At 42.0% G+C, this 18,342-nt stretch overlaps 2 protein-coding genes across 2 annotated transcripts in view; one reads left to right on the top strand and one right to left on the bottom strand.

Annotated features, from left to right (window-relative positions):
* Positions 1–8,076, top strand: part of LOC138157376 (putative adhesion G protein-coupled receptor E4P) — a 44,882-nt gene extending 36,806 nt beyond the window's left edge. The window contains exons 14-16 of the mRNA XM_069082916.1: positions 1,607–1,787; positions 3,696–3,794; positions 7,934–8,076. Of these exons, the coding sequence (XP_068939017.1) occupies positions 1,607–1,787; positions 3,696–3,794; positions 7,934–7,987 (334 nt within the window). The 3' untranslated portion in view covers positions 7,988–8,076. The remainder of the gene's footprint in view (positions 1–1,606; positions 1,788–3,695; positions 3,795–7,933) is intronic.
* Positions 1–18,342, bottom strand: part of LOC138157532 (adhesion G protein-coupled receptor E3-like) — a 246,002-nt gene that overhangs the window by 169,343 nt on the left and 58,317 nt on the right. The window lies entirely within an intron of this gene.

The following is an 18,342-nucleotide window of genomic DNA, read 5'->3' as shown; positions in this document are numbered from 1 at the left end:
ACCAGTTCATTGATTTCTTCTTTGAAGATTTCTGTTTGGCCTTTAAAGCCCTTCACAACCTGTAGCCAACCCACTTTTCCTGCTTTATTACTCCCCTTTATACACTTAGTACTCCCGTGTATATAATAGTATATAATAATAGACCTTATTATCCCTCACATGCTTCATTTCCCATCTCTGGACTTTTGTATTGGCAGTTTCCCATGACTGGAGTGTGCTCCCTCCCTTCTCACCCCACCTTTTATGATATATGTGTGTGTATTATACATATACATATAAACACATACATACATACACACATATATTTTAATCTTCTTTAGGGCTTAGCTTGAATTTCACCTTCCACATGAGGCCTTTCCTGATCTAATTCCTTACCCCAGGTTACTAGTTCCTCACTCCTAAAATTATCTGGTATTTATTTTGTATATTTCAACTAAAGAATATAATATACCTTATAGAATTATTGTTTGTCCTTCTTATACAAGCTTCTTGAAGGAAATGACTTTCATTTTTGTCTTTATATCCCTAGTATCTGGTACTAGTATATAAATAATGCTTGCTGCCTGCTTAGGTGATTGACCAGCACATACCACCCTTCCGCTGGGCCCAGCAGACTAGACTGGTTTCTTCCAGTGATCGTCTGCTGCATGTGACCATGTGCCTCTTCCACTGCGGCCTCCACCTCTATCATTTCCACATCTCCTAGACTCCACTCTGCCTGGCTGATTATTGCCAGACCTCTGTAGCCCCTATCCACTTGCTCAGACTCTTCCATTGTAGCCATCCATTTCTTGGAGGAAGTGGTGGTTGTTGTTCAGTCATTCAGTCATGTCTGACTCAGTGACCCCATGGACCATAGCATGCCCAGGCTTTTCTATCCTCCACTGTTGCTTAAAGTCTGTCCAAGTTCATGTCTGTGGTTTCCACGACATTATCTGTCCAGCTCATCCTCTGCTGTCCTCTTTTCTTTTTGCCTTCAGTCTTTTACAACATCAAAGTATTTTTCAGTAAATCCAGTCTTCTCATTATGTAGCCCAAGAAGGAAAAAAGGAACTGGGGGACACTCCAATTGACTGAATGCACCCTTAAGACCACCCCGTTCCCCTGGCCCCACCCCCTCTTTCAGCCCCTTGGAATAGAGAAGGGACCCCTGGCCATTCTTTGGTTTTTCTTTTCCCTCCCCCAATGGCCATTCTTGACCTTGGCTGGATGTGGCTGCCCTTCTTCATTGCCATCATCACCCCTCTCTCTCACGCGTCGCCACTTCCCGACACTTGGAGGATGGTAAAGCAAGAACCAACAATCTCCTGCTTCCATTGTTTTAGTCTAGAAGCCAGTTGGGTTGGGAGGAGGGAGTCCTCAGTCCACATTTTCTCCCTGGGCCCCCACTGATCATCTTACGCTCCCCCTGTGCTGTGTAGGTCCCATGTTGGAGATCCCTACTCTTGTCACAAATGTGGTATCCCAGATTCAGACCTTGAAAGGCCCTTAGATACCATCTGGTCCACCTGTTTGTTTTTATGATCAAGCCCTGGAGAGGGGAGATGATTGCCTGAGGTGTTTGGAGCCATACTGAGTTTCTTACATTTTATTTTTTTTCCAACAGGACCCTGACCTTTAAAGCTCTCGCTCAGTTCTTCATCCTGGGCTGCTCCTGGAGTCTTAGCTTTCTCCTGATTGAATCTATAAGTGAGCCAATGCAGTCAGTCATTGCCTACGCCTTCACCATCACCAATTCCCTGCAGGGACTGTATATCCTCCTGGTTCACTGCATCCTCAATCGCCAGGTAAAACACCCTTTGTCGGTTGTCTGACTAGCTACAGCTAAACCCTTCTTTCCGGTTGTTGCTGCCTCATTTGTCCAGGCTCATTCCTAGGTCCTTCTTGGTTGTTCCTACTTCTGGGTGCTTGGAGGTGAGGGGCTCCTGCCTTCTTCTGACCATGTGTCTGGGGGACCTGCACCTGCTGTGGCCCCCAGTTTGCATCTTACCAGTTTTCTACCATATAAATAGACTGAGGTTGCAGAGAGTTGAGTCAATCCCTCCTTTAATGAACCTAGATCTCTCAGAAGAACAGAGGGCACAGGAGATCTTTTGTCAAAGGGGCTATTTTGAAATGTTTGTGCTCAGGCTTTGAGTACAGTACACTGCCTGTCCTCTGTACACAGAGAAGGCAAAAAAAAATGGTGCTGAGACATCTCCAGAATCACAGAATCTAGGAGTTTGAGGGGACCTCGGAGGTCACCTGTCTCCTGACCAACAGGCTCCTCTAGCACAGATACCAGAACCTTAGAGGTCTTCATTTCCTCCTGAGGCAGTCCATTCCATACATTCTCCTCCAACTCCGAAGGGCACATAGGCTAAAGAATGGTCATCATACCAGAAACCTAAATGGCATCCATTTGCTTAAGGGCTAGGACAAAGTCATATTTTACAGAAGAGGAAAGCAAAGTTTGCTAAAAAAAAATCAGTTGGTTTGACCATAGGGAATCAGAGAAAGAGAAGAGATGAGAACCCACTGTTCCTTCAGTGTTCTCTAGAGGCAACATGCTTATTATACCAATAAACAGAACGCTGAATGTTGGAGCCAGAAGACCTGGGTCTGAATCAGAGCTCTCTTTAAGTCCTGGGAGAAATAACCACACCCCCAGCCTGAGTAAAATTTATTTGCCAATTGCCCTATGGTTCCACTCACCATCCATGGGACTTACCAGACTGAAAGACCTCTCTCTCTCTCTCTCTCTCTCTCTGTCTCTCTCTCTTTCTCTCTGTCTCTCTCTCCCTCTCTCCCTTTCTCTGTCTGTTTGCCCATCTGTCTCTCTTTCTCTGTGTGTGTCTGTCTCTGTGTCTCTCTCCCCCTTTCTGTCTCTCCCACTCTGTCTCTTCCTTTCTCTGTCTGTCTCTCTCTATGTGTGTCTCTGTCTCTCTGTCTCTGTGTGTCTCTCTGTCTCTGTCTCTCCAGCTCCTTCAGGACCAGGTCTTTCTTGCTTTTGCAGTGTGCTCCCCCAGTACATCACATAGTATCTGGGATATAACAAGTGCACACTAAATGTGTTTTTAAAAAATCCATCTATTTATTTGTGATCTCATTCAAGTCACTGTACCTCTCTGTGCCTCACTTTCCTGTTCTGTAAAATGTAAGGCTTAGCCTAGGTTGGGGCTTCTTAAGCTGGGGTTTATGGACCTGTTTGCAAACTTTTGGTAATTGAATCTCAGTGCAATTGGTTTCCTTCTATTTTATGCATTACAAAGCATTGTTCTGAGAAGGGGTCCCTAGAATTTCCTAGACTGACTCAAGAAAGAAAGAAAGGAAAAGAAACAAGAATCTAAGAGTCTACTGTGTTCCAGGCATCATACTAAGTGTTTTGTAAATATTATTTGATTTGATCTTCATAACAACTGTAGGAGGTAGCTGCTAATAGTATCCACATTTTACAATTGACGAAACTGAGCAGACAGAGGTTTAGGGACTTGCCCAGGGTCACACAGTTAGTAAGTGTCTGAGGCCAGATTTGAACTTGGGTCTTCCTGACTCCAGGCCCAACACCCTATCTGCTTTGTCACTCAGCTACCTCTAACTAGAGGTCCATGGAACAAAAAAGGTGAGGAATTTCTGGTCTGGGAGATCTCCAAGAACTCTTTGAGACTTAAGTCCTGTGATGCAGTAAATTCTGTCTCTCTGTTCTAAATTTCCAGGTCCAGGAAGAATACAAGAAGTGGTTTAAAGGGATCCAAAAAATGACCGAGATAGACAGTAGTGACATAATCTCTGGTCGAACTACTCAGAGCAAAGTGGTAAGAGGTCGTCTGTACCTGGGCACCATTCTCCTGATCAAACCCCTGGAGCCACATCTCACTTGGTCTCCTCACCCCTTAGCTTGTTGCTGTCCTGACAAATCAGGGATGAGGCAGAAATGCTGACAACCCTGGGCCAAAGTTTCTAATTCAACTGAGTCTTTACTTAGGTTTAGAGGGGATTAACAGAAGTAGATCTGTTCTTCTTTGGAAGCAAAGTCCCTATTAGATCACCATACCCTTGAGCTCATCTTTCCTCAGGAAGCTGTTCCATGAAAACAGAGCCCATGTTGGCCTTAGGGGACTGAGCACAATGCAGCAATGTGCTCCATGTCTGGGCAGCTGCCACACAATCATTGCCATCTCTTCCCAACCTAGCCCAGCCTGGGCATCCAGGCACAAGGGGTGGGGGAGGGGGAGAAAGATGCATACAAGCAAACCTGCCAATGCCCAAACATAGATGGAAAGTGAATGGAGTATAAGGGGCTTCAGATATCCCTTCACCATCACCCCTAACTTCAGAAGGAGTCCAAGGTCACTGAAATTTCTTTCCTAGAGAGTTAGCAAGGCTGAAAAGCTGAAAGGGATACAGTATCAGTGACACCCTATGCAGATTTCCTAAAGTGAGAGCAATTCCAGGTAGCACAGCGAGTAAGAGCACTGGCTCCAATGTCAGGATGACCTGGGGATCAAATCCGGGCTCAGATACTTAGCACCACACCCAGAAATAACTGGCCGTGTAACCTTGAGCAAGTTACTTAACCCCAATTGCTTTAAAAAAAAAAAGAGAGACTTCTAATATTACAATGTAGTCTCCTTAAGGGGGCAGCTGGGTGGTGCAAGGGATGTAGCACCTGGCCTGTAGTCAGAAGATCTGAGTTCAAATATGACCCCAGACACTTACCAACTCTGTGACCCTGAGCAAGTCACTTAACCCTGTTGGCCTCAGTTTTCTCATCTGTAAAATGAGCTGGAGAAAGAAATTGCAAACTACTCCAGTATCTTTGCCAAGAAAAACCCAAATGGGGTCACAGAGTCAGACATGACTGAAATGACTGAACACCAACAGTTTCCTTGAGATTCAGGAGTTATGTGGGTACCCCCAGGGTCTTTGGCCTCCTTGATCCTAGGCAGATGGGAGTAGTTCTCCCCAAAAGAGACTTCTCATATCACTAAGTAGTCTTCTTTGAGAGTCAGTTATGTTACTGGACATGTTGTTGGAGTAAATGTTCCAGGACCTGGGCTGGATTATGCTGTGTTGTCCTTTGGGTTTGCCTCTTGGCCAAGGCCACACACAGTGAAATGACGGGTCTGAGTTACAGAATATTTAGAGTTGGGATGTTCTGCTTCCCAGCACCAGAGAGAAAACTCTCTCTCCACAACTTTAACCACGGTGTAGGAGCAGATGAGGAGGATAGTGACACCGTGCAGTTGGGTGCTGGGAAGTTTCTGAAGCCAAGCCCAACTCAGGCCAGTCCAGTGTGCCAGGCTTAGGACTGCCACATGATGCAATAATTGTGGGCAACAATAAAAAAATCTTTATAGTAAAAGATTAAAAATAATAGTAATTGTTAATTTAAACAGACTCTGCAATGATGGGTCAGAAAGACTTCCCAAAGGGCAGTGAAAATCCCACTAATCCTCCAGCCTGCCAAGTCCCCTATAAAAGAGCATTATGAGGTTTCTTTTTAATGCCTTGAGCAAAACAGAAATCTTGCCAGTAGTTCACACCTTGGTCCCCTGGACCAACCAAATCCTGAGAAGGACCTCCTTGCCCCCTTAAAGGGAAGTCGAGCCATTATACGTAAAACAGATGCCACTTCTACAGCAGTGATGTAAGGGGAAGTGTGTAAGAGAAGAGTGTGTGCAGGGAGGGGCGGGGAGAAGCCTAGAAGTGGCCTGAGAGTTATGGGGGTTGCTTAGAGTTTTACTGACAATCAGGGTCATATCTCATGTGGCTACTGAACCACGCCATATTTTGAAGCACAAAGAACCAGCAATGCTTCAGTCATACCTCTAGAGAGTAGGGCTAGCTGAGCTTACTTTCTGTCTCTGTTTCTGGAGAACTGTGTCCCCTAGCTGAGAAACTGCACATGCTGTAACTCAGACCCACCATTTCATTGTGTGTGGCCTTGGTCAAGAGGCAAACTCAAAGGGAAAGTGTAGATAGGACAGCACAATCCAGCTCAGGTCCTGGAACATCTACTCCAATAACTTGGCTAGTAACATAACCCCTGGCTCTCAAGGAGCCTGTTGGTATTTAGTTTTTCAGTTGTGTCTGACTCTTTGTGACCCCATTTGGGGTTTTCTTGGCAAAGATACTGCAGTGATTTGCCATTTCCTTCTCCAGCTCATTTTACAGATGAGGAAACTGAGGCCAACAGGTTTAAGTGACTTATTCATGGTCACATAAGTGGTAAGTATCTGAGGCTGGATTTGAACTCAGGTCTTCCTGACTCCAGGTCAGGTGCTCTATCTACTGCACCACCAGCTGCTCCCTTGAAGAGACTACATAGTGATATAAAAAGTCTCTTTCTGGGAGAATTGCTTCCACTTGGGGAGATCTGCATAGGGTGTTACTGATACTGTGACTCTTTCAGCTTTTCAACCTTTTCAACTCTCTAGGAAAGAAATTTCAGTGACCTTGGACTTCTTCTCAGACTTTTTTTTTTTTATGAGCAATCGGGGTTAAGTAACTTGCTCAAGGTTATCAGTCATTTCTGGGTGTGGTGCTGAGTGTCTGAGCCCAGGATTCGGTCTCCAGGTCGTCCTGACACTGGAGCCGGTGCTCTTACTCACTGTGCTACCTAGCCACCCCTGACCTTGGACTTCTTCTGAAGTTAAGGGTGAGGGGATATCTGAAACTCCTTATATACTCCATGCACTTGCCATCTCTGTGTTTGGGCATTGGCAGGTTTGCTTGTGTGCATCTTCCCTCCCCCTACCCCCCACTGTAATGTTAATGGAATGGGAAGATCTTCCCTATCCATTAATAGGCCACATGTGCCCCCTTTTTCCTTGGAGCAGGTCTAAAGGCACACAGGTATTTCAGTCACAGCTGTGATACGTCCTGAGTCACATAGAGCCAATTGGTGAAGCGAGTTGCTCAAGGAGGAGCTTGCTTAGGGGGAGGCTTGTTTATGGGGAGGCTGGTTTATGGGGAGGCTGGTTTGCAGGAAGGCTTTCACACCTTTTGGTACTAAGCCAATTAGTCACTGAGTCACAAAGGTTGTGGTGCCTTCTGGCTCAGAGCCTATCAGTTGAAAACTATATATACTGGAAGGTTGATATTTTAGTTTGAGGGCTCACTCGTGAGAAGGACCTTTTGATCCCCTGGACGGGACTCTGAGTAGCTGTTTAAGTGTCGTCCCCTCCCTCCCCACCCCACTCCAAGCCGCACTACTCAGACGTTGGTGTTCTCCCAGTCTGGTGGTTGTATTATTCTGTTTAGACAGTTGGAGCCCTGTCTATTGGAGTCTTTCTTGGATGCTCACTTCTTTCTACTTATTTGTATTTATTTGTCTGTTAATTAAAGTAAGATCTTCAACCCCTTTAAAGCTGTCTTTCCTTTAGAAAAGTAGATCAAAGAACCTGTGTTAACAGGTCATCCTGGGTGTGCTAGGGTGCTTGCTAATACACCTGGCCCTTGTGCCTGGATGCCCAGGCTGGGTTGGGTTGGGAGAAGATGGCAGTGATTGTGTGGCAGCTGCCCAGGCATGGAGCACATCCCTGCCTTGTGCTCAGACCCCTAAGGGCTAATATGAGCTCTGTTTTCATGGTCTCCTTTAGCCTTGTGGATCTTGAATGGGAATGGGCAGAACCTGGATTTGAGGGAGTAGGATGTAATTAATGGTATTAGATGCAGGAAGAAAATTGCTCTGTGGGCCAAGTGCTTAAGGAAAATTAAAAATTCAAAACATAATTAGTTAGCATCAATCACAACAGGGGCTTTAGAAAAATAAAACTTCAATCTCTATGCTATTTAACAATATAGTCCTAGATATGAGAACATTTGGGCAGAATCTTGAGCTCTAGATGAATCCTAGTTTTCATCTCCTAGAGGAAATTGGAGAATTTCAGAGTTAATTTTCGTAGGCATTTTCAACATCTCTTTCCTTTTCTTCTTTCCTCTCTCCAAGATTGAAGAACTGGAAAAGTCTCCAGAATTTGTTGAGAGGAGAAAAAACCCCTAAGTCCTGAACCTGAAGATACCGAGTGACTTAATCCACCCCCAAACATCCTGCTCCTGGAAGGGGCCATCTGAGTAACTGGATGCTCCCATGTACTCAAAATGCAGTGGGTGCTAGGTGTGTGTATTCTTGTTGAGCATAGACAAACCAGTGTTTTTGGTCAGCAGCTCATAGAGTGCTAACATGTGCTAATCTATCTCCTGAATATGAGCACTACATCATTAACTAACTTTTTACATCTTTTGTGTTAAAAATCCCACTTATCAAAAAGAGTTCATCATGTTTTCTCCTAAAATCATTTCTCCTCCAGATTTTGCTGTTCCTGTTGAGGATCCCACCACAGTCAGCCAGATTCACAATGACTCTTCCTTTCTATCACCTTCCCTATCTAATGAGTTGTCAAGTCTTGCTGATTTCCACCTCCACAACATCTCTCTCTCTCTCTCTCTCTCTCTCTCTCTCTCGCTATACTGTGAGATCGGAAGAGCGTCGTGGAGGGAGAGTGTGTATCCCTCCTCTCTTTCTCTCTTTTTCTTTCTTTTTTTCTCCCCCTCCCCCCCCCCCCTCCTGTTTCTCTCTCTCTCCTCACACAAACTCTCTTGCTTGGGTGAATAGTTTTCTAATTATTTTCCCTCCTCTCAATCTCTCAGTTTTCCATTTCATCAACTACCTGGCAGTCAATTTGATGGTACTAATGACTCAACTCAAATGCAATCATACTATTCCCTACTTAAAATTCTTCTGAGGCTTCCCTTTTCCCTTTTGGATAAGATACCATATTATTAAAAAGACCTCCATAATCTGGTTGCCACTTCAATTTCACAATATTTCATGTCATTCCTCTTCATGCATTCTCAGTTTCCATTTGGCTTGCTAGAACAGGGATTTTATTTTTATATTTGTGGAGAGCAATCTGGAATTATACCCAAAGAGTTATTCAACTGTTTATACCCTTTGACCCAGCAATACCACTACTGTCTGTTTCCCAAGATGATTGGGGAAAAAGGAAAAGAACCTATATATTAAAAAATGCTGGGTCATCCAGGTAGCACAGAGAGTAAGAGCACCGGCTCCAGTGTTGGAATGACCTGAGGATCGAATCCAGGCTCAGACACTTAGCACCCACCCAGAAACACCTGGCCGTGTAACCTTGAGCAACTTACTTAACCCCAATTGCTTAGGGGCAGCCAGGTGGCTCAGTGAGTAAGAGCACCGGCTCCAGTGTCGGGATGACCTGGGGATCAAATCTGGGCTAATATACTTAGCACCACATCCAGAAATAACTGGCAGTGTAACCTTGAGCAAGTTACTTAAACCCGATTGCTTAAAAAAAAATGTTTATAACAGCTCCCTTTCTGGCAAAGAACAGGGAATTGCAAGGATGTCTGTCTATTGAGGAATGTCTGAACAAGTCATGGTATATGATTGTGATGGAATACTACTGTGCTATAGCAAATGATAAGCTCAGTGATCTCAAAAAAATACAGATAGACTTGCATGAAATAATGAAGACCAAAATGAGCAAAACTGAGAGAATATTGTACATGGCAACAACACGCAGTATTGTTTTAAGAATAATTTTGAGTGACTAAGTCATTTTGATTGTTATGAATACCCAAATTAACCACAAAGGATATATGAAGGAAGATGTTATCTACATCCAGAGAAAGCTGATAACTAGAAGTATGTATAGAATGGTTTAACATACACATATACATGTATATGTGTAATGGGAATGCAAATTTGGAAGATCTTCCCTGCCCCTAGGCTAAAATGCACCTGAAGCCTGGGGAGGGAGGCTTGTTTTTCAGTAGATACTTCTTGGTTGGCCAGTGAGTCAATAAGGTTGTTACATTCTCTGAGCCAGAAGAAGGCTATATAAGCCCTGATGTGTAGCTTTGTTTTGGGACTCACTTTGAGAAGTGTTCTGTGATTTGATCTGAATTCTGGGAAGCTGTTGTTGAGAGTCCCCCCGGCTTTGAAAAACCCAGATCTGATTTGGTATGGATATAATGGTTGGACAGTTTGGAAATTTGTCTACTTGATCTGTTTCTGTATTGATAATTCTGCCTGTATACTTTGAAGTTCGGGGTGCTGACCTTTTTGCCCTGAACAAGGTAAACGATATATGTCTGACTGATTAAAATAAGCTTGTTAACCCATTTTTAGTTGCTTTCCTTTAACAAAGCAGATCCAAGAACCTGTGTTGGCAGGCACCCTGGGGACACTGGGGTGCTTGCTGCTACAATATGTATACACAATTTGTGTTTAATGGTAGTCATCTGGGGGCGGGGAGGAAAGAAAAAAATTAAATGATAACTTTATTATATTTTTTAAAAGAGTAACAAGTTGTACATAATAGATTTGCGGTTTCATATACAATCATCTTTTTTTTCTATTCTGTTATGTTATAGAAATACTTCTTTTATTTCTTAAGTTCAGAATAAAATAAATTTAATTTAAAATAGTTTTTCTTTGTATTTCCACCAGTACCCAGTGCAATGCCTTGAATATAATAGGTTTTGTAATGTAATAAATGCTTATTGAATTGAATTGAATGTGCCATTCCTTACTCTATAAAGGAAGCAGTTTCAGTAATCTAGGTGTAAGGTGAGTCATGGAATCATGGGTTCCTTGGCACCACAAAAAAGTTGCTATAAATATTCTTGTACATATAGGTCCTTTTCCTTTTCCTTTGATTTCTTTGGGATACAGATCTAGTACTGGTATTGCCTGATTAAAGGGTATACCCAGTTTTATAACCTTTTGGGCACAGTTCCAGACTGTTCTCTAGAATGATTAAACCAGTTCACTACTCCACCAATAATCCATTAATGTACCCATTTTTCCTCATCTACTCCAGCATGTCATTTCTAATAGGTGTGAGGTGGTAACTCAGAGTTGTTTTGATTTGCTTTCTCTAATCAGTTGTGGTTTAGAACATTTTTTTTGCATATGATTATAGATAGCTTTGATTTATTCTGAAAACTGCCTCTTCATATCCTTTGACCATTTTTCAGCTGGAGAATGGCTCTTAAAAAAACCACAACTTTGACTCAGTTCTATATAAATTTCAGAAATGAGGCCTTTATCAGAGAAACTTGGCATACATTTTTTTGATATTACTTCATTGTTTATCATACCTTTCTAGTTAAATGTAGTTTCTTTGATTATCACTTTAATTGAGTGATAATCAAGTCACTATTTGCTTTCTCTGAGATCATGATTGCTACCCCTGCCTTTTTTAGTTAGACCGAAGCTTAATAGATTTTGCTCCAGCCCTTTATTTTAACTCTATGTGTCTTTGTGTTTCAAGTATGTTTCTTGTATACAACTATTATTGGATTCTGGTTTCTAATCCATTCTGTTATCTGCTTCCATTTTATGGGTTAGTGCCTTCCATTCCTATTCACAGTTATGATTGCCAACTGTGTATTTCCCTCCATCCTGTTTTCTTCTGTTTATTCTTTTATCTCTTTCTTTTTAGCCAGTCCCTCCTCAAAGTTTGTTTTGCTTCTTAATCTGCTTTCCCTTTTATCAACCTCTTCCACCATATCTTTTATCTGCTTCCCCTCCATTTTCCTATTGGGTAGGAGATTTCTATGCCCAACTGAGTGTGTGTGCGTGCGTGCATGTGTGTGTGTGTGTGTGTGTGTGTATTCTTTCCTCTTTGAAATAATTCCAATTAAACTGAGATTCAACTATAAAAGATCTTCCTTGCATGCCTCTATTATATGAGAAAATCCCCCCATTCTACCTCTCCCTTCTCTCTTTACAATCCTACATTATTTTTGGAGAACATCTCAACATAACTGACATACCTAAGCCTTTCTATTTATCAGTTCTTTCACTGGATTCTCTGGATAGCATCTTCCTTCATATGTCCTTTGTAGTTAATTTGGGTTTGTAGACCCCCTTCTAACTGTCCTAACAATGATAAAGTTCTCAGGAGTTAAATGTTCCATCTTCCCATATAGGAATATAAACAGTTCAAGTCTGTTGAATTCCTTATGATTACTCTTTCATGTTTACCTTTTTATGGATCTCTTGAGTCTTCTGCCTCAATGCCATATTTTCTATTTTGCCATGTTCTTTTCATCAGGAATGCTTAGAAATCCTTCATTTACTCCCTGAAGGATTATACTTAGTTTTGCTGGGTAGGTTTTTGTTGGCTGTAATCCTAGCATCTTTGCCTTCTGGAATATCATATTCTAAGCTTTTGCTACTTTAATGCAGAAGCTGCTCAGTCTTTTGTGATCCTGACTGTGGCTCCATGATGTTTGGATTATTTCTTTCTGGCTACTTGCAGTTTTTTCTCTTTGACCTTGTGTAATGTTAATGGGATATAAGATCTTCCCCGCCCATTAATAGTTCTCACATGGAATCCATTAAGGGAAGTTTGCTTAGGGGAAGATGATTTGTAGGAAGGTTTTTACACCTTTTGCTAATTTCTAATTAGGCACTGAGTCACAAGGGTTGTAATGCCTTCTGGCTCTGAGAAGAATATATATTCTGAATTGGTGTTTTGTTTTGGGGGCTCACTTATGAGAAGGATCTTGTGATTCTATGGTCTAGATCCTGAATGGCCATAAGTTCAGAGCTCCCTGACTGCTCAATATAAAGGCTCTCTTGATCCAAGGATGTATGTAAAGTATATAGTTGATACAGGCAGACAGAGCCCTGTCTGTTGGTATTTATTTCTCTGCTTGTATTTTTTCTGAAGTTCAGGATACTGACTTTTCCTTTGAACCAGTGAATGTAATTAATAAAGATTGTTGACCCCTTAAACAGCTATCTTTCCTAGTAAAGCAGATCTAATTACCTGTGCTAGCCAGTGTGGTTGCTACTACACCTCAGAGCTCTAGAATTTGGCTATAATATTCTTTGGAGTTTTCATTTTGGCATCTATTTCAGGAAATGATTGGAGGATTCTTTCAATTTCTATTTTATTCTCTGAATCTAAGCTATCAGGGAATTTTTCCTTGATAATTTCTTGAAATATGATTCCTAGCCTTCTTTTCTGATTGTGGCATTCAGGCAGTCCAATAATTCTTAAATAATCTCAATCTATTTTCCTGGTCAGTGGTTTTTCCAATGTTATATTTCACATTTTCTTTTACTGTTTTTTCATTCTTCTGAGTTTGTTTGATTCTTTTTTTTTAAGCAATCACAGTTAAGTAACTTGCTCAAGGTTACATAGCCACTTATTTCTGGGTGTGGTGCTAAGTATCTGAGCCCGGATTTGATCCCCGGGTCCTTCCGACACTGGGGCTGGTGCTCTTACTCGCTGAGCCACCTGGCCAACCCTGTTTGATTCTTTCTTGAAGGTCTCATGGAATCATTAGGTTACACATGTCCAATTCTAGCTTTTAAGGAAATATTTTCTTCAGTGAGCTTTTGTACTACTTTTTCCATTTGGCCAATGCTGATTTTAAGGAGCTCTATTCTTCAGTGAATTTTTGTTTTTCCTCTACCATTTAGCCTATTCTGCTTTGGAAGGTTTCTTTTCTTTGGTGAACTTGTGTGTCTCTTTTGCCATTAAACTAATCCTGTTTTTTTTTTAAGTTCAAAATGAATTTTTTTTTCTGATTTACATTGTTCATTTCCACCAGATTTTGAGTTACAAATTTTCTCCCTATTTCCCCCCTACACACCTCCCCAAAATAGCAGTCCCACAGGATATCCCCTCCTCCAATCTGCTCTCTCCCATATTTTCTCCCATACTCCTTTCAACTTTTCTAGTAGGGCATGGTGGATCTCTATGCCCCAGTACCTATATATCTTATTTTCAATTACATGTAAAACAGTATTAATAATAGTATATACATATTTAAATATTTGATTTTAAAACTTTGAATTCCAGATTCATTCCCTTCCTCTCTTGTCACCCACCCTTACTGGGAAGATCAGTTCAGTATATATAGGCTGTGCATGTGTGGCTAATGCAAAACAATAACATAGTAGATATATTGTAAAAGACTGACTATATTTCCCTCCCTCCTATCCCACCTCCCACTTGTTCTATTCTCTACTTTGATCCTGTCCCTTTTCAAAAGTGGGTGCTTCCAACTTCCCCCCCCCCCAGCCTGCCCTCCCTTCCATCATCCCCCCTCTCATCCCCTTCCCCCCTACTTTCCTGTAGGGTGAGATACCCTATTTAGTGTGTATTTCATTTCTTCCCCAAGCCAAATTCAATGGGAATAGGGTTTACCTATTCCCTTTTCCCTTCCTATTCTTCCCCTCCATTGTAACCATTTTCCCTTGCCTCTTCTATATGAGATAGTTTACCCCAGTCTGTCTCTCCCCATCTCCTCTCATTATATTCATCTCTCACCTGTTAATTTCACCTTTTAAGTATCATCCCTTCCTGTTAAATTGGTCCTGTGCCCTCTATCTATGTATACCTGTAAACATATATACACACATTCACATATGTATTCATATGCCCATACACCCTCATATAGACACACACACACACATACACACACACACACACACACACATATATATATATATATTTCTATTCCCTTCAAATATTTTCACACTGAGAAAAGTTTCATAAGTTACAATTATTGTTTTTCCATGTAGAAATGTTAATAGTTCAACTTTGATAAGTTCCTTATGATTTCTTTTCCCTGTTTACCTTCTCATGCTTCTATTGCTTCTTGTATCTGAATGTCAAATTTTCTATTCAACTCTGGTTTTTTCATCAAGAATGCTTGAAAGTCGTCTATTCCACTGAATGACCATATTTTTCCCTGAAACATGATACTCAGTTTTGCTGGGTAGGTGATTCTTGGTTTTAATCCCAGCTCCTTTGACCTCCGGAATATCATATTCCAAGCCCTTTGATCCTTCAGTGTAGAAGTTGCCAGATCCTGGGTTATCCTGATTGTGTTTCCACAATATTCAAATTGTCTCTTTCTGGCTGGTTGTAATATTCTCTCCTTAATCTGGGAATTCTGGAACCTGGCTATAATATTTCTAGGAGTTTTCTTTTTGGGATCTTTTTCAGGAGGTGATTGGTGAATTCTTTCAACCTCTATTTTGCCCTCTGGTTCTAAAACATCAGGGCAGTTTTCTTTGAGAACTTCCTGGAGAATGATTTCTAGGTTCTTTTTTTGATCATGGCTTTCAGGTAGTCCAATAATTTTTAAATTATCTCTCCTGGATTTATTTTCCAGGTCAGTGGTTTTTCCCATGAGATATTTCACATTTCCTTCTATTCTTTCATTTGTTTCGATCTGTTTAATAGCATCTTGATTTCTCATAAAGTCACTAGCTTCCATTTGCTCCAATTTGATTCTGAAGGAATGATTCTCCTCAGTGAGCTTTTGAGATTCTTTTTCCATCTGGCAATTTCAGCTTTTTAAGGCATTCTTCTCCTCATTGCCTAAAATTTTGAGTCTCCTTTGCCATTTGAGGTAGTCTGTTTTTTAAGGTGTTATTTTCCTCAGTCAGGCTGTTGACTCTCATTTCATAATTTTCTTGCATTGTTCTCATTTCTCTTCCCAATTTTTCCTCCACTTCTCTTATCTGCTTCTTAAGGTCCTCTATGGCCTGTAACCAGCTCGTATTTTCTTTTGAAGCTTTTGGTGCAGGAGTTCTGACTTCACTGTCTTCCTCCTGTTCCATGCTTTGCCCCTTTTTGTCCCCAAAATAGGAGCCTAATTCTGGAATCTTCTGTCTGCTTTGTTTCCTTTGCCTGGTCATGTCACCCATCAGTCACTTGACCCCTGGGCTTTTTGCCACAGTAGGACTCTGCCACCAGACAGGGGAGCTTTCATCCCAAATTCTGGGGTTTTCTCAGCTGCCAGAAGTATTAGATAGGTGCCCTCTCTGAGGCCTCCACATGCTCTGGCAAGCTGGTCACGCACCCCAGGACCTGCACGCTAGACTGCAATCCAGATCCAAGCAGGTTAAAGCAAGAGCAATTACCCCTCAGGCTGGTTGCTTGGTCCCCTTACACTCTGCAGGCCAGGAGCTGAAGCTGCCATGTGGCTCTCAGAGGCTTCTCACCCTGGGGGCAAAAGCCAGGCACTCCCACTTACTGGGTCCCCAAGTCCAGACTGCACTGACCTCTCACTTTGTCCTTCGCATCTATGTGTTGATAATTCTGGAAACGGTGACAGCTGCTGCTGATCTGGAGTCCCTCTGGCCGGCAGCTGGTCAGACCCGCCCTGTGGCTAAAACCTCCTGCTCACCTGGGCCTGGGCTCCACTCTGGCTGTGCTAGCTGATTCCTGCCCACCTACCGGGCTGTCCTCAGCGGGAGGTTAACTTCTCTGTGTCATTTTGTGGGTTCTGCAGCTCCAAAGTTTGTTCAGAGTCCCCTTTTTACCTTAATTGGGGGAGGTGGAAGCCAGAGCCGCTGGGAGGTTGTGTTTCTACTCTGTCATCTTGACTCCACCCCCAATCCTGTTTTTTAAGATGTTATTTTTCTTTAGTATTTTTTGGGTCTCTTTTACCAAGCTGTTGATTCTATTTTCATAATTTATTTTTGTATCACTCTAATTTCTTTTCCCAACTTTTCTCTAGCACTCCTATCTCTTTCTTTAATGCTTCCAGGAATTCTTGATGATCTTGGTTCCCATTTGCATTTTTCTTTGAGGCTTTGCTGTTGTCTTCTTCTAAGTTCATATCTTGCTCTTCCCTGCCACTATAGTAGCATTTTATGGTCAAGTTCTTTTGTATTTATTGTTTTTTGCTCATTTTCCCAGTCTCTTTCTTCACTTTGTCCCTTATGTTAAAGTTGGGCTCTGCTCACCTGGGAGTGGGGAGGCACTGTGCCAAGCTTTTGGCTTTTTCATGCTGCCATTTTCAGAATTAATTTTAGGGGTCTGCAAATTTTCAGTGCTTCCAAGCTGATGTGGTCCAGGGAGAGGTGTGGTCACTGTTCTCCTGGTCTGTACTCTGGTCTCTACCCAGGAAGAATCCCTGCTCTCCTGTAGCTTGAGGTGCTTCCTCTCTTCTTGTCCCTGGAACTGTGACCAGGACTCTTGCTTCCTTGCAATGGATCACAAGTACTCCTCTCCACCCTGGAACTGCAACCCAGAACTGCTATGGGCAAAAGAGTTGCCAATCAGTGCCAGCTGCACCCAGTGCCAGTTAAGGCATTCTCTGTTATCTCTTTCCAACCAGTTGTCTAAGCCCCTTACTGTCTGTGGACTGAGAACTCCTGAAGCTGCTACTGTTGTTGCCACCGTTGCAGCCACCTCCAAGCCCTACCACTGGCATTCCTGCCACACTCCAGGCCTTTGCCCACCCTGTTGTCACAAACTTCTCTTGCCAACCTCCTAAATTGTCTTAGGTTAGAAAAATGTCTCTCTCTCACCTTCTGCTGGCTCTGCCACTTCAAAATTTGATTTGAGGCATTATTTTAAAGTTGTTCGGAGGGGAATATTGGGAAAATTCAGCTGGGTCCCAGTCTGTACTCTGCCATCTTGGCTCCTTTCTCTCTATTATTATCTCTAATTTACCCTGAATGTATCTTCTTTGTACCCAGTATTTGCATGTTGTCTCCACACTTAGACTGTGAGTTCCTTGAGAGCAGAGACTATCTTTTACATATCTCCATATCTTTGGCATTTAGCACTATGCCTGACACATTGTAGAACCTTAATAAAGTCTAGTTGACTGAGTGGCATTAGCTATGTGACCAAAAGCAAGTCACTTACCCTCTTCGTGCCCTTCAGGCAGCATATAAACTGCAACTCTGCAGTGGTGAAGATCATTTTCCCATTGGAACTTTCCCTCAATGATGAAATCACAGATCTGGATTCCTTCCATCTCCCACCACCAAGGTACATGATGCTTACTTATCTTTTGCTACCCTAAATGTGAGATCTGTGTCCAGTGATCAACACACCACATTAAGAAAAATTTTAAATTAAAATGTCATATATACAGTTTATTCAAAATATTTTAAAATTATGTATTTAACATGTATAATCTAAACACAATACCTACAAATATGAGTTTGGGTCATCCCCTCAATTTCCAATTCTTTGCCACTACAAAAATAAGGGCTATAAAGATTTTTGTACATGAACCCACCACATTTTTTGTACCTGTTCAATTATAAAGAACTGTTTTAAGTGAGGGACCACACAACAATTTGTGTTAGGCAAACAGAAACATTTCCAGACATTTTGAGACAAGTCTATTCATTGCTAATTCTACTGAGAACTCTTTTAGTGATTGGTCTAGGCTATTATAGATGAGGTCAATCTCTTACTGGTTCTTTATAGGGGAACAAAAATGAATATCCACTTCCCAAATGCCTTGAAAATGCCCAGGCATTCTTTGTGTTTTTTGCTAGGAACATATTCTGTGCCCAGACGGCCAGGCCTTATTACC

The sequence above is a fragment of the Petaurus breviceps genome, unplaced genomic scaffold (genome assembly GCF_028583685.1).
Source record: "Petaurus breviceps papuanus isolate PSGF00001 unplaced genomic scaffold, PetGlider_PUasm1.0 172, whole genome shotgun sequence".
NCBI lineage: Eukaryota > Metazoa > Chordata > Mammalia > Diprotodontia > Petauridae > Petaurus > Petaurus breviceps.
The sequence above is the reverse complement of the archived record's forward strand: the minus strand, read 5'-3'. Positions and strand labels throughout refer to the sequence as shown.